Source organism: Globicephala melas, chromosome 3, assembly GCF_963455315.2.
Source record: "Globicephala melas chromosome 3, mGloMel1.2, whole genome shotgun sequence".
In the NCBI taxonomy this organism is placed as follows: domain Eukaryota; kingdom Metazoa; phylum Chordata; class Mammalia; order Artiodactyla; family Delphinidae; genus Globicephala; species Globicephala melas.
The window spans coordinates 42,417,510-42,433,286 of record NC_083316.1 but is presented as its reverse complement, the minus strand read 5'-3'; the positions used below and the strand labels follow the sequence as shown (position 1 = coordinate 42,433,286).

The following is a 15,777-nucleotide window of genomic DNA, read 5'->3' as shown; positions in this document are numbered from 1 at the left end:
GGCTAGAGCTTTGATTATAGTATTTTTCCAATTATATAAAGCGTGTACAGTAACAAGATGAGGAGAGAATGGCTATTCTGAAATGGACGAACTAAACAACATAGTAAAAACAAAAAAAGGGGGCTTCCCTGGTGGCGCAGTGGTTGAGAGCCGCAGAGCAGCTAGGCCCGTGAGCCATGGCCGCTGAGCCTGCGCGTCCGGAGCCTGTGCTCCGCAATGGGAGAGGCCACAACAGTGAGAGGCCCGCGTACCGCAAAAAAAAAACAAAAAACAAAAAACAATATCCTAAGTAAATCAAGGTTCTCAGTTATTTTTTTGCTGTTTAATTATATAATTTGCTTTTATGAGCTTTCCCAATTTTAGAAAGAAAAGGTATAGCTGGTATAATGGTACCGTGAAAATTGTGTTGATGTTAGACCCAATTTCAAGTTATAAACTGAATCCCTCAATTTTTAATCTTAGATTTCTCAAGCAAACTGTGACACTGAAATAACCTCAAGGAATTGAAATAGATTTCAGGAACTGAAACAGATTTCAGGAATTGCTAGTATGTTGTGGAAAACATCAACTCATAGGTGGCAGAAATACAAACCGTCAGGACTTCCCTGGTGGCGCAGTGGTTAAGAACCCGCCTGCCAATGCACGGGACACGGGTTTGAGCCCTGGTCCGGGAAGATCCCACACGCAGCAGAGCAATTAAGCCTGTGTGCCACAACTACTTAGCCTGCGCTCTAGAGCCCGCAAGCCACAACTACTGAAGCCTGCGCGCCTAGAGCCCGTTCTCTGCAACAAGAGAACCACCGCAATGAGAAGCCCGTGCACTGCAAAGAAGAGTAGCCCTCACCCGCTGCAACTGGAGAAAGCGCGTGTGCAGCAACGAAGACCCAACGCAGCCAAAAATAAATAAATAAATAAATAAATAAAAATACAAACTGTCTTCAATTTAGCAGTTTAGGATTTATCTGCCATACTGCGGTAACTTTTTCATTTAAGTACAAAGAATAGAAAAATAATCCACAAAGATAATTTTATAAGGCTTCCTATATTTCTAGGCCTATTGTCCCTTCATTTTTCTTGAACAAAACAAAACAAACAGTGCACCATTATTGTTTTATGCCATTGTGTTCGCCTTCTCAGAGAAGCAGATATACAAATATGAGCTATTATATTAACAAGTCGTAGAATTTAGGCATAGAACAGTAATTAGTTTCATCTTTATGTTCCCAAAAGAAGTTAGACTGAAGAGTGGTGATGCTGTACTTGATTGCCTTTGTGTGTCTGAAACACACAAGCTGTCATACATCTATCTGGGTTTCTGCGTGTTAAGCAATGTTCACAGGTGAGATGAGGATGTCATGCTCTCTTCTCACAGCCTCAACAGTAGCTACCCACCATCGATTATTATAGACCTTCTTACCATTCCTACAAGCATAAATTTTCAGTGGATAGAGATGGTATAATTTTAGGTAGTATTTAAGAAGTCTCTAGGTGGTCCAAAACTCAAAGATAAGGTATTATGGTTCTTAGATGAAGTTATCAACTATCATGTGCTTGTAGTCACAGAGGCCAGAATTCAAATCATAGTGCCTTCATGTAGTACATACACCTCCATGACCTTGACCAAATTATTTACCTTTTAAAAATCAGTTTCCTTGTGCAAAGTGCAAATAATGTCTACTCTGATGTGCTACTTTGGTGATTAGATCTAAATTATATAAAATGCTTATTAGCACAACTCCTGGCACACAGTAGTTACCTAATAAATAATGACCATCCTGGTAACAGAATACAGTATTCAGAAAAAGATTTTGGGACCATAATACTAATAACCATTTAATGAAGGCTTAGAAATAAACTTTAGGGAAAGGACTAAAACAGCACACCATAATTCAAAAATAATATACTATAAACTATAATATTTAAAACCTTAAAACCCATTAAAATTCAATGTAGTGAAGTAAAGGCTCATAGTTGATTCTGTTGCAGAGATTCATAAACTCAGTAATCTATTAGTCTTTAATAATATTGGGTAAAAAGCATAGTATACAGGGTATGTTAAAAATATAATTTTTCTCAAAATAAAATTTTAAATGTTCTTATAATAAATATCTATGAAGTCTAAGCTCATTTATTTTAATTTTTAAGAAAGTTTGGTGCAAACACAATTCACCATTATAAATATCTACTATCTGCGTAAGCCAATCTTTTTGCAATGAATACAGCATTTCTAAATATGGTTTTCTTTAAATATTGTGCTTATTATTTGCTTCTTGTAATTCACTTATAATTAATTACTCCTTATATATTCCCTTTACCTTTACTTCTTCATTTAAAATTTTTCTTCAGTTGAGTAACAGTTCTGATTGATTTTAGAAATGCAATGATGGACAGCATATTTAGCTCTGCTATTTTTTGGTGGAATTGCATAGCAAGCCATTAGGTTATTACTAAGAGAATAAAACCAAAAGTAAAAATACCCACATAAATAGGCCTTATTTGTGATTGCAGAGACTCTGGCACAGGATTATAAACTGTTATAATGAGCAGACTGAGCTTATTAAATAATACAAAGGATTCGTGGAGAATATTTTTGATTTACATAGGCAGAAGATTTCTTTTTATTATCAAAAATTAAAAATAATATATTATTCTTGTTTAGTAAATCAATGCCATCCTAAGTATATTTCTTATATCAGAAAGAAATATATATGTACAAAATTTAACCATACCTTCAAAGACATCTGTCATTTTGCAGATATGGGCAAATGTAGCTCCAGTTGCCCAGGTATATACTACATCCATTAAGTGAGGTTTAAATGAGCTTAGGTAAGTCTCCTCATCAATTTCCAATTTGGCTTCTGCTGAAACTTTTGCAATTCTTTTAGCACATTCCTTTGAAGATAAAACATATACTTAAAAAATTTCTTACTTATGATCTCCCATATCACTTTTTCTTTAGGTTTCCAAAGTCAGTATTCTACAAGGTTCCTTTTTCTTCCTAGGTAGTAAGTCTGCAATTTGGATATTCTGCTTCTAAGTAGCCACAGTGCCTGTTCCACTGCTGAGTAATCAAACAGCAAAGTTTTCCACTACATTAATTAAGAAAAACATATCAAGAGCATGATTTTCACCCAGTAATACCTTTTCTACAAAAACCAAAACTCTTCATTAAAATTACTAAACAGTAACATTTAACTCATCTCTAATTGTTTCATTAAGAAAACAAAGACAAGGGCTTCCCTGGTGGCGCAGTGGTTGAGAGTCCGCCTGCCGATGCAGGGGACACGGGTTCGTGCCCCGGTCCGGGAAGATCTCACATGCCGCGGAGCGGCTGGGCCCGTGAGCCATGGCCGCTGAGCCTGCGCGTCCGGAGCCTGTGCTCCGCAACGGGAGAGGCCACAACAGTGAGAGGCCCGCGTACCGCAAAAAAAAAAAAAAAAAAAAAAAAAAAGAAAACAAAGACAATAATAACAAGCCAGACTCAGAGAAACATAAATCCTATGGCAAAATGATGCTTTTTCTCCAACAATGCTTTAAAAAATGTAAATCTTAATATTTCCTTTTCCTTACAATAGGAAGTTAGATTTCATTCTTTTCTCCTTGGTAATCAAGAAGGTCAAAAACTCCTGGGCCTATTAAGACTTCCCTGATTCTGGAAGTTTAAATTTCTTAGTAATATTAAGGAATGTTAAATGTTACATTTAAGGGGCCTTCTTTTATGATTCACTTTTCATTCCTCTCTTGCAGTGTCTTATAGTTCATCTTTCCCTGTCTAATGTTGAAAAGATAGATAAAACCATTCTTCCCAAGAAAAATAATAAAAGAGACCAATTCATTACTATAAACTACTGTGGCTTTGAGGATCCAGAAATAAATCATTTCTTAGGCTAAAACAGATTTTAAAACCTGATTTTAAACTTTGTTGTAAACTGAGATGGAAAAATGTATAAAAAATTAAGCTAACTAAATCTATCAAGATGCTATTCTTAACACCAAGGAAAATGATGCAGACACTGAACTGTTGGTATAGCCTATCTACACCATGCAGTGTTAAATCTGTACTCACAGCAACTCTATATAACTTAACATTTTGGTGAGGGAGAATGTCTAATTTTTAAAAGAAAAATTACAAATGATGTTATTAAAACAGCAGTAAATGACAAGACTAACATCAAATGATATATTTAATCCTGAAGGAAGCTGTCTCTGTGGAATAACAAATATTATGATTAGACTGTCACAAATGTTTACTTCACAACATACTATTCATAAAATATGTAGTTCAAAAAAATCTTACCTGCATTTGACGAAGTGGTCCTGCTAATTGCTCTGTTAATTTGGGCATCTCACTAGACTATGAAAGAAAAGGAAGATTGTATGTAAAACCCAAGTTTAAAATGCAGTATATACTATCTGCTTTTATAAACAAAACAAAGCTTTCATGATATCCATTAATTTCAAATTATAAGACCTCAGTCGTTAGCATTTAGAGTTTCTAATCAACTTAGTTTGTGTAAGCAAAATTATCACTCCTCTCATCCTGAATTATACTATTCTCTTATATTTCAGAAGAAAATATTACACTGCTAAATTTGCAAAGTGTGCTAAACTAGCTATTTTCTGTGACCATAAATGGAACTGGAGAAAATATTGTAAACATGCATAGTAGTTTAGTTACATCAACATTTATAAACTGTTGTATCATACTTTGATTTTTGAAACAGTTTGGCTTCTAGGCAACTCCCACTCTGTGGAAATTAAAAATCTTGGATAAAGAACATTAGAAAAATGCCCTCAATTTTAGTTTTACCCAGATATTTCTAGCTCTCTAACCACTTTTAAAATATTTAAAAGTTTAGATGAGTTTCAGTATTCTTATTATTGTCTCCCCACTAGTGAAAAGTCTATCAGTTTCTCAATTAGAATAATAAGAGTTTCAGGTCTATTACTAACTAGTCAAATAAACTTGGACAAGCTGCTTGAATCCTGTGTGTTAGTTTCTTACACTGTCAAAGAGAATAAGTCAGGTCCTCAAAACCTATACATTTGTGATTAGAATAAAGTTATTATTAAGGAACAAATTTTGACAAAGATAGACTTGCTATACAAAAATAAAATTATTACAAGAAAGGTATGTATGTATATATGTATGTATATATGTGTGAGACAATTTAAAGTAATTATAGGTAAATTTTTAAAAAGCAACTATAGGTTAGTTGCAATAGATCTGCCTTTACTTTGAGCATCAGTATTTATATAGGACTTGGTTTTGATTTGTATCATGAATGAACTCCACATCTCAGTTTAGTGAAAAGTACACAAGTACATGTCTTTGACATTGTGTCCATTCACGATCAACAGTTACTGATCTCTCCCTCTCTCCTGGTCACTGTAAGTAGAAGGCACTGGTCCTGATGTAAGTAAGCTATGTTTCATTTTACCAATATTCTCCTACCAGGTGAGTGCAGTTTGCTCCCTATCTCTCTTTCAGGTCTCAATTCAAATGTCACTCTATCAGTGAGGCCTCTTCTAATCACCTTACTTAAAATAGTAACCCCAGCCCTCGCAACAATTTCTATCTGCCTCCTCTGCTTCACTTTTCTCCAAAACCCTCATCACCTTTTGTCATAATGTGTGTATTTCTTTATTGTTTATCTTCATCAACTAGCATACATGAAAGTATCATGAAAGCAAAAGTTTCTGCTGTCTTTCTAGTGTCTAAGTATCTGCATTGCACATAGTGGGTGCTTAATAAATATTTGTAAGATACTTGATATTTATATTGTAAATACTGTGTAATCTTTAAATTACTTCTAATGATACAAAAAATGAGGGGGCACGGTATTAGAAACAACAAGCTTTAAAACAGAAGGTATCAGCATTTATGACAAGTATCTTACTATATTTACCTTCCTTTCTGGCTAGAAAACATACTTTTAAAGTATCAACAGAATTCCATGGTATTTTCAGTACAATTACCCATTTTGATGTTGAAAGGCACCACACCACAAGAATTGATGACACTACATATAACACAGTGGGGCTTCACTGAACAAATCTCAACTACATTTAGTGACATCTTGCCCCAAGATTTAAGAGTTGTGTTTTGGCTAGGCCCAACTCCCATGAAGAGGTAACATACATGGCCTCTCAGAAGACAGGATTTTTTTACTGCCACATTAAAAAAAAGCACAGTATAAGAAATTAGCCACAAGACAAAGTCTGACACAGGCAGAAGATCACCAATCTCCAAATAATTTCTAAACCTTATATCTGTTCAAAGAAAACTGGACAAACATTCTAAACAATTATCTTGGAAATTAATGTAATAAAATTTTGAACCTAAGGAAAACAACAGCCAAACATAATATTTTGTAAAGGAATGCATTCCTCACATGCAAATTAAATTACTTCATGGGTGCACAGCAGGTATTCTTACGAGAGCATAAATCATTTTTGGATTACTGTCCTATTTGTTATCATTACCACTGCAGTTGTAATTCTGATCTGTAATCAGAGAGCTGAGAGAAAATACCTACCTACTCCAATAAGTTATGTATTTGATCTGATTAATAAATAAGGAAATAGTTAATGGATAAACAGATCGACAGCAGAACTGCAAACAAATTTGTCTTACACAATTTACTTTTTTAAAAGTTAAACTAAGTGTATATGGTAAAAGGTTCTCTAAAAATTTATACAGCAGCAACATTATTTTTAGAAGGTAAATGTGCTTGTCTTACTCTTATTTTGCCAATTTTATAAACAATGAATAAAGGTTTGAATTTGAAATGTGAAACATGCATTTTACTTTTTAAAATAAATCATACTGGCTTTTGCAATAAAGTAAACGATGATAGTGTCCTTCTGGTCCATCCAGCATTTCATTTTTTGATTTCTTAAGAGCTGGTGAAAGTCAACTAACTACTCATATGAAAAAGTTACTGCCAAGCCAGTGATGAGAATCGTATGGCCATTATCTCAAATCTTGCCAATGAAAACTAAGACTTCAGCCTCTAGTACAATCAGCTGCCTCACAGTTATTCTCCAAAATTGAGAAGAGGAATGTTAATTCGACCTCACTCCCTTTTCATTTTTACTAGTTTTGCCTAATTTTACCTTTTCTTTTTCCTTCTAGACTGTCTGACTAAGCTAGATCTTCAAATAATGCACTGGGTAATAGAGCAAATTTTTAACTTGGAATCTGATTAATGATGATTGTCTATAAATAAAATTCTAGTTTACTTTCTTTTCTAATAATATACATTTAATTATTTCTCTCTTACTAAATTTGGGTTATAGTTACATTGATTTCTAATAACATTACCTATAATATGTAAACATGCAGGCATATTTTAAAAATTAAAAAATCCATAATAATATTAAATTATAAGACATGTAAATTAACAAATAAGATGTGCTAAACTATTAACTCACATTCTCTTGAAACACAAAGCAGCTTAGTAGTGCCGTTGCCTGTTCTGCTGATAGGTCATTGAAAAGGCCATTAAACATCATCTCAGTTAGAAGGAGCTCATCAGCACTATACCGCCATAAACAAACAAACAAAAAAGAGTACACTCCAAATGTTAGAATATAAAACCACGCATATGTACCCACACATCCTTAAGATAGAGTTTTAAATAAAATATGTTATTTGAACATAAGGACTAGTCAGTGAGGAGTGACAAAGATTTATTTAACTAAGGAAATGGCAGGTCTTTATATTTACCAATATATGAATAATAAACGTGAAATGGGTGTTTCTTATAAAGAGCCCATTCTAGCAAATACCAAAATGCAGATATTCATTGAAATAAAGAATCATTTCTTAACTCTCAGAATACCAGAAAAATTAGTCATTAGCATTTATTACCTAGGTCCAAGGACCTTTTAAATGGTTTACAACTCAATTATTTTACAAATAATTTAAAAAACAGACAATGAAAAACAACTTTATAGAAATCTTAATTAGAATGTACCCATAGCAGACACACATTTTATTCAGTTTCCTAGTGCTGAGAATGTTATAAATTGCTGCTCATTAAGACCGTTATCTATGAATCTGGAGTATATCCATCTAGTAAATACAATTTCTGATTTCAAACATATCTATAATAGGTACTAGCTTATCATTACTTCTGTTTCTTCTTGCACTTGCATTGTCAAAACATATTACTGACTCCAGATTTTAAATACCTCTCTTTTAGGTTCTAGCTTACCCTTACTTTTGGTTCTTCTTTTGCATCATCTAAATACAGTATTTTACTTTTTTTTTTTTTTTTTTTTGCGGTATGTGGGCCTCTCACTGTTGTGGCCTCTCCCATTGCGGAGCACAGGCTCTGGATGCACAGGCTCAGCGGCCATGGCTCATGGGCCCAGCCGCTCCACGGCATGTGTGATCTTCCCGGACCGGGGCACGAACCTGTGTCCCCTGCATTGGCAGGCGGACTCTCAACCACTACACCACCAGGGAAGCCCTAAATACAGTATTTTAAAAGACTATGACAAATCGTAATTTCACTGAAGAGAGAAAGGTCATCTTCTTTGCTCCATAATTGTACATTTTCACATTCAGATTTTAAAAAAAAATTTATTTTATATTGGAGTATCGTTGATTTACAATGTTGTGTTAGTTTCAAGGGTACAGCAAAGTAATTTAGTTATACATATATCAATACATATATCTATTCTTTTTCAGATTCTTTTTACATATAGGTTATTGAGTATTGAGTAGAGTTCCCTGTGTTATACAGTAGGTCCTTGTTGATCATCTATTTTCTCTTTAGTAGTGTCTATATGTTAATCCCAACCTCCTAATTTATCTGCCCTTACCCCCCAGCCCACCTTTCCCCTTTGGTAACCATAAGTTTGTTTTCAAAGTCTGTGAGTCTGCTTCAGTTTTATAAATAAGTTCATCTGTATCGTGTTTTAGATTCCACATGGTGTAAGAGATATCATATGGTATTTGTCCTCCTCTGTCTTAGTTCACTTAGTATGATAATCTCTAGGTCCATTCATGTTGCTGCAAATGGCATTATTTCATTCTTTTTTATGGCCGAGTAATATTCCACTGTATATATGTACCTTATCTTCTTTATCAATTCATCTGTAGATGGACATTTAGGCTGATTCCATGTCTTGGCTATTGTAAATAGTGCTGCAATGAACACTGGGGTGCCTGTATCTTTTCAGAGTATGATATATGCCCAGGAGTGAGACTGCTGAATCATATGGTAGCTCTATCTTTAGTTTTTTTTTTTTTTTAAGATTTATTTTATTATTTATTTTATTTATTTTTGGCTGCATCGGGTCTTCGTTGTGGCATGTGGGCTTCTACTTGTGGCGTGTGGCTTTTCTCCCTCTAGTTGTGTCATGCATGCTCCAGGGCGCGTGGGCTCTGTAGTTGTGGCACACAGGTTCCAGACCACATGGGCTCTGTAGTTTGCAGCATGCAGGCTCTCTAGTTGAGGTGCGCAAGCTCAGTAGTTGTGGCCCTTGGGCTTAGTTGCCCCGCAGCATGTGGGATCTTAGTTCCCTGACCAGGATTGAACCCACATCCCCTGCATTCTTTACCACTGGAGCACCAGGAAAGTCCCTCTATCTTTAGTTTAAGGAACCTCCATACTGTTCTCCATAGTGGCTGTACCAATTTACATTCCTAGCAACAGTGTAAGAGGGTTCCCTTTTTTCTACACGCTCTCCAGCATTTATTTTTTGTAGACTTTTTGACGATGGCCATTCTGGCCAGTGAGAGGTGACACCTCATTGTAGTTTTGATTTGCATTCCTCTAATAATTAGTGATGTTGAGCATCTATTGATGTACTTTTTGGCCATCTGTATGTACTCCTTGGAGAAAAGTCTATTTAGATCTTCTGCCCATTTGACTGGGTTGTTTGTTTTTTCTGTTATTGAGCTGTTTGTGTATTTTGGAGATTAATCCCTTGTTGGTCGAATTGTTTGCAAATATCTTCTCCCATTCTGTGGGTTGTCTTTTCATTTTACTTATGGTTTCCTTCGCTATTCAAAAGCTTTTTTAAGCTTAATTAGGTCCCATTTGTTTATTTTTATATTATAAAAATAATAGATTTATATTATAAAGATTATAATTATTTTCATCTCTTCATCATCTGTTTTTTATCAATTTCCTTGTATTTACAACTATCTTCAGTATTTGACCAACTAAGAATTGTATCAAGGAAAATTTAGCCACAAATACAAAAGATGAAAGATAAAGTCACAAGTCCTTTTTAGCAAAATGGGATGGCCCAAGTTCTTATCACAAAACATTACATAACTAAGTCCTTTATGTTGAACAGAAAGGAGAGTAAAGTTATAAAAATCTTAAATTTTTCTTCTTGTTCTTAGAAATATATTATTTACTCACTGACTCTTGAGTGTGAGAATTTACCTAGGGTCTGAGATTTTGCTTACATGACCAATTTCACCATCATCACTTTGCCTCGAGTGCTTTTTGTCTCTTTGTGTTAATTTTCTGATTTGTGTAATAATTGCAAAAACATCTTTTTCTGTTATTTTTCTCTTTACCATGTGGATGACAAATGAAAAATTTTGAATTCTCAACTGTGTTCAATGAAAGCTGGAAAAAGACTACAGTGATGGTGTCTCTAGAATTCTATAATCAAGGTTCCATAGAGTATCTTACATTTATAAAAGGGTTTAATGGATCCATCCAGTAACTATAAGGGTGTTACTCTTAAAAAAAAAAAAAAAAAGAAACGGAAGAAAGGGCATATTTCCTATTTTTCATAAGATTTCTAAAAAAGAATAAAGTAATGAACTATCAATATTTATAAACAGTAATAACTACTCAAAAATAAAGTCAAAAACTAAACATGGGTTCCTAATGGTAAACTGAGAGTTAAGTCAAGACAAAACGACAAAAATACAAATAAGGCAAGACTACTTCTATAGTCTAATGCGGGAGGCAGATAAGAAAGATAATAATCACAGAACAGCAATTTAATAGAGATTTATATAGGCAATTATGCAAAAAAAGTTGAGCCTAAAATCAAATTGAAGAAACTCAAAGCAAGTTTCAGAGGATCTTTAAAAAAAATTATGCAGGAACAGGGAGCAAGGAAAAGGTCATGTTAAATAAAAGAAACACCATGTGTGGAATGTGGCAACAGACAGGATAGAAAGGGAAAGGCGAGAATACACTAAATTATGGAATTTATTCTGAAAGCGATACAGAATCACTGAGAGACTTTTACCAAACAATGACATGGTAGGATTTATGGTTTGGAAAGACTATTCTGAAAGAAAGAGTATAAAGGATGGGTTGTAGAGACTTATAAACAGGATGTACCTTAGTCAGTGGGAATAGTTAAAACAGCACAGAGGTAGGAGAAAACAATCATGAAGATGTGAGAAGAGAGCTAGAAGGAAGAGGAGGAATCTAGGACGACTCCCCAGTTTTTGCCTTTAGTGGCTGGGTCTTATTCAGCAAGACAGACCAGAGGGAGAGACAAATTTTGGGGGAAAGGTAACGTACTTTGATATGTGATATTGTTATCACTATCTTTCTAAATATTTTTTCTTCTAAGACTAAAACTAGCTGCAGATATCTAATAGAAATTAATTTCTATATTAACTATTAAATATCAATACTACATAACATCACAAAGAAATAATTCTAATAACATTAATTTTGGCATTCAAATCAGTAGATTGGTGTTATAGTCTAAATTTAATCCTGGGTAAATTATTAGCCTTATAGTGCCTGGGTTTCTTTAAGTACAGAGTAGGAAAACTTAATTTTATCACAGCTTAAAGGAAAACTACAAGCCTGTAGGCCAAATCTAACATGAAGAAACATTTTATTTAGCTTGCACAGGGACTTAAAAAAATAATTTTGAATTAGTATCTGAACATTTAAAAATCAAGAGATTTCACCAAAAAAAAAAATCTGGATTTTTGACTTTTCTAAGTTGAATACTCTTGATATCATATTATTCTGTAATAATTAATTGGGGCCGGGTAGTCGCTGCCCCCTTTTGGCGGCCTAGAACTGTCCTGTTTGCCACAGAATCTTGGCCCCTGCCGATATCTGAATTCATATCTGAACCAGATGATCAATAAGAACAGTATGAATAAGTCTTCATCAAGAATATCCAAAACCATCTACAAGGCTTGTAATTCTTTGGCCCCATCCATTAGGGCCTTGGTGAGAACACAGAAACTGTTTCAAGATGTCTTTTATGGACTCTTCGAGAATAATGGTCATGGCTATGGCAAAATAAGTATCTTCAAGATGATGGCAGTCAAGTGGGACCCTGAGCCAGAACAACTTAAAGAGCCCTTCCAGCATTTCGGACCCACAGAAACAATTGGAGAGAATGAAATGACTTCCGTTTTAAGTCATTTGGTTTTAAGGTCATTTGTAATGTGGTAAAAGATTACCAAAATAGACAACAGCTTATATCCAATTTACAAAAGTTTACATCCAATTTCAAGCTGTGGCCTATAATATGCTATACTCTAATACCCTACTGTTAGACCAAAACTTTACATAAAAAAGGATAATGATTATTAGATTAAGTTTCAAGGTGGGAAAATGTTCATAATTGTAAAAATAATTAAAAGTATACAAAAACCATATATAAACTAAGGTTACAATTATGTAAAAAGTCCACAATGCATTAAAATAAAGAAAAAGGAAACATATGAAAGTACTAATGGTGTCTGTGTTAATTAGTAGGATTCAAAAGATTTTTATTCTCCCTTTCTAATTTCTCAACTTCATGATCAGAACCTGTATTTTAATATGGAAGGCATTGTACAACTTTATATTTTTAATATAGCTCTTTTTCCAAAAGATTAATAGCCTTCATTTAAAAAACAGTATCCCATTTTAGAATCAGTTTTCTAGAACAACCAGGTTTTACCTGCTTATTTCACAAGCCACTCGTCCTTTCATCTCTATGACATCAGAAGACGTAGCAAATCCCAACCTCCTTAAAACACGTTTGCGACATTTGAGCTCATCCATTTGTAGGACAGTTCTTGCTTTCTTTAGTTCTCGCTTTGCGGATTTAATGTCTATTGCAATCTAAGGCATATAAAAGTACAAAAGAAGTTCAATAATAAAGTAAACAAAATGATATGATGTTTAGTCATGAAATGAAACAAAAAATATTATATTGGGGGCCGGGGAACGTGGAGGAGAACACAGGAGTCTCTTATTGTCCCAGGATATTACACAAGAGGAATGATGTATCTGAGGTAGCTATGACATCAACTCCAGCTTTTCATCCTTAGGGAATTAGGGGGTAACTCAGAGAATAAGGAAAGAAAGATGAGAGTATATGAATCTTATCTCTCAACTACTTATATTCCCTTATGATGCCCTGAAAAGTGTTCCTTCTCTTTGCTCTCAAATTGCATAACAAATCTGCCTAAGCTGGAAGTGGATTTAGCAAAGAGAAGAGGTCTTTATTCTATAGACAGAGATGAATGCTTAAAAGGAAAATGTTATTTTGAGGTCATCCTATAGGGTAGATGAGTTTTAAAATTCTATTAATCAGAAAATATTACATACTTTTCGACTGTGACAGAGGATGACAGTACAAAAGCAAGAAAACACTGTGATCCTGAAGTGGAGGCTTGAAGTTCAGAAAAACATGGACAGAAAAGTTTAGGGATTGAGAAGTAGAAATTCAAAGACTTTGGAATTTTGAAGATGATTTATTAAGCTTCAACTGAGGAGTAGAAATGTTGAAGGCAATGATGGTGGTCAGTAACTGATATTTATTGACAGCTAACTATAAATCCTGTTTCTTCAAGTGCTTTACATTATTTCATTTAATTCTTACAGCAATCATATAAAGTAGGTAACTAATATTAAATGTGCATTTTACAGATGAGAAAACTGAGGCAGACAGAGATTACCAAGATCAAGATACTGGTCAAGATCACAGAGCTAGTGAGTGATAAAAGATGGGATTCAAACCCAGACTATCAGACTCTAGAATCTAAACTCCTAGCAATTATTTACATTGCTATGAACAGATATATTGTCATAATGCTAGGAGGATAAGAAGGAATGCTTTATATGTTAGACAACTCTATACTACCTAGCATGATCTATCAGGCCTATCAGAAAAAAAAAATTTGTCTTCTAAAATTTCTTTAATTGAAGATGTGCCCATATTAGCATAGAAGACTGTGCTAGGTACCCAGAGGCATATAAAGCTTAAAGGTTGGTAGAAGACAGTCTACTATTTAAGATTTTTATCATAGTAATTTTTATATTGATTACATGTTGAAATGTATTTTGGACATATTGAGCTAAATAAAAATCTTATTAAAATTAATTTCACTTGTTTCTTTTCACTTTTTTTTTTTTTTTTTGCAGTATGCGGGCCTCTCACTGTTGTGGCCTCTCCCGTTGCGGAGCACAGGCTCCGGACGTGCAGGCTCAGCGCCCATGGCTCACGGGCCCAGCCGCTCTGTGGCATGTGGGATCTTCCCGGACCAGGGCACGAACCCGTGTCCCCTGCATTGGCAGGCGGACTCTCCACCACTGCGCCACCAGGGAAGCCCTTCACTATTTTTTTAAGGTGGCTACTAAAGAATTTAAAATTACATAAGTGGCCTGTATTATATTTCTACTGGATAATGCTGTTCTATATCTTTTTCTACATACTTTAAAAGAATACAGATATCCATGTCTGTAAATGAATAAATACATAGGTACAGGGGCTTTTCCCACAAAAGTGAGGTCAGCTTCCTTTTCCACTCCATACAATTAGGACTTCTTTTCCAAAAAGTACATATAAATTTACCTCATTTTTTTAAAATGGCCATGTTGATACCCACTGTGTGGATATGCATAATTCATGTATCTAATTTTCTACTGATGAACACTGAGGTTGTTTACATTCATTTGCTTTTTCAAACAATGCTACAAGAACATCCTTGTACTGCCTCACTTTGTAGTTTCAGTCCGAGAGGACCGGAAAGCTGAATCAGAGGGTATGAGCACTTAAAATGTTGACAGTTGAGGGGTCAGATTTTGAAGGCTTCCTAGGCAGGGCTAAGGAATGTCAAATTTATCCTGCAGTCACTAGGAGGTCAGGAGGTCATTAACAAAAAAAAGACTTGTTTTTTTTCCCCTAAGTTGTTAACTCTTTGTAGTTTTCTTTCATTAAGAAATGCAATACAAGGGCTTCCCTGGTGGCACAGTGGTTGAGAGTCCGCCAAGATCCCACATGCCACGGAGAGGCTGGGCCCATGAGCCATGGCCGCTGAGCCTGCACGTCCGGAGCCTGTGCTCCGCAATGGGAGAGGCCACAACAGTGAGAGGCCCACGTACTGCAAAAAAAAAAGAAAAAAAAGAAATGCAATACAAGCACATTACAGACAATGGGGGGGCGGGTGGGAGTAGGATTACCTACTATAATCTCACTGCCCAAACACAACCACTTAAGGTTTTCCTTTCAGTCCTTTCTGGTGTGCGTTTTTACTTTTGCTAAATTGTAATCATAGTCCACAACGATTTTAGGTCCTACTTTTTAAATTTAATGTTCCTGTATAAGCATTTTTTCCATGTATTGCAGTCTTCATAACAAGTTTATTTAGCCTGTCTTTCAACCAGACACTAGGGCCTTTTTGTTATACTTGAGTGGCTCAGAAAATGCCTTTCTCTGTGGCTTCAAACCACCTTCCCTGTGGATACTTTCCAGTCATCACTCAACCAAACTCAAGTCTTTCTGTTCCTGTGTTGAAACGGTTAAGGATGATTCTGGTGG

At 34.9% G+C, this 15,777-nt stretch overlaps 1 protein-coding gene across 1 annotated transcript in view; it reads right to left on the bottom strand.

The window, feature by feature from the left end:
• Positions 1-15,777, bottom strand: part of MTREX (Mtr4 exosome RNA helicase) — a 144,016-nt gene that overhangs the window by 13,237 nt on the left and 115,002 nt on the right. The window contains exons 22-25 of the mRNA XM_030843294.2: positions 12,913-13,076; positions 7,438-7,543; positions 4,298-4,354; positions 2,730-2,892 (exon numbers count right to left, since the gene is read on the bottom strand). Of these exons, the coding sequence (XP_030699154.1) occupies positions 2,730-2,892; positions 4,298-4,354; positions 7,438-7,543; positions 12,913-13,076 (490 nt within the window). The remainder of the gene's footprint in view (positions 1-2,729; positions 2,893-4,297; positions 4,355-7,437; positions 7,544-12,912; positions 13,077-15,777) is intronic.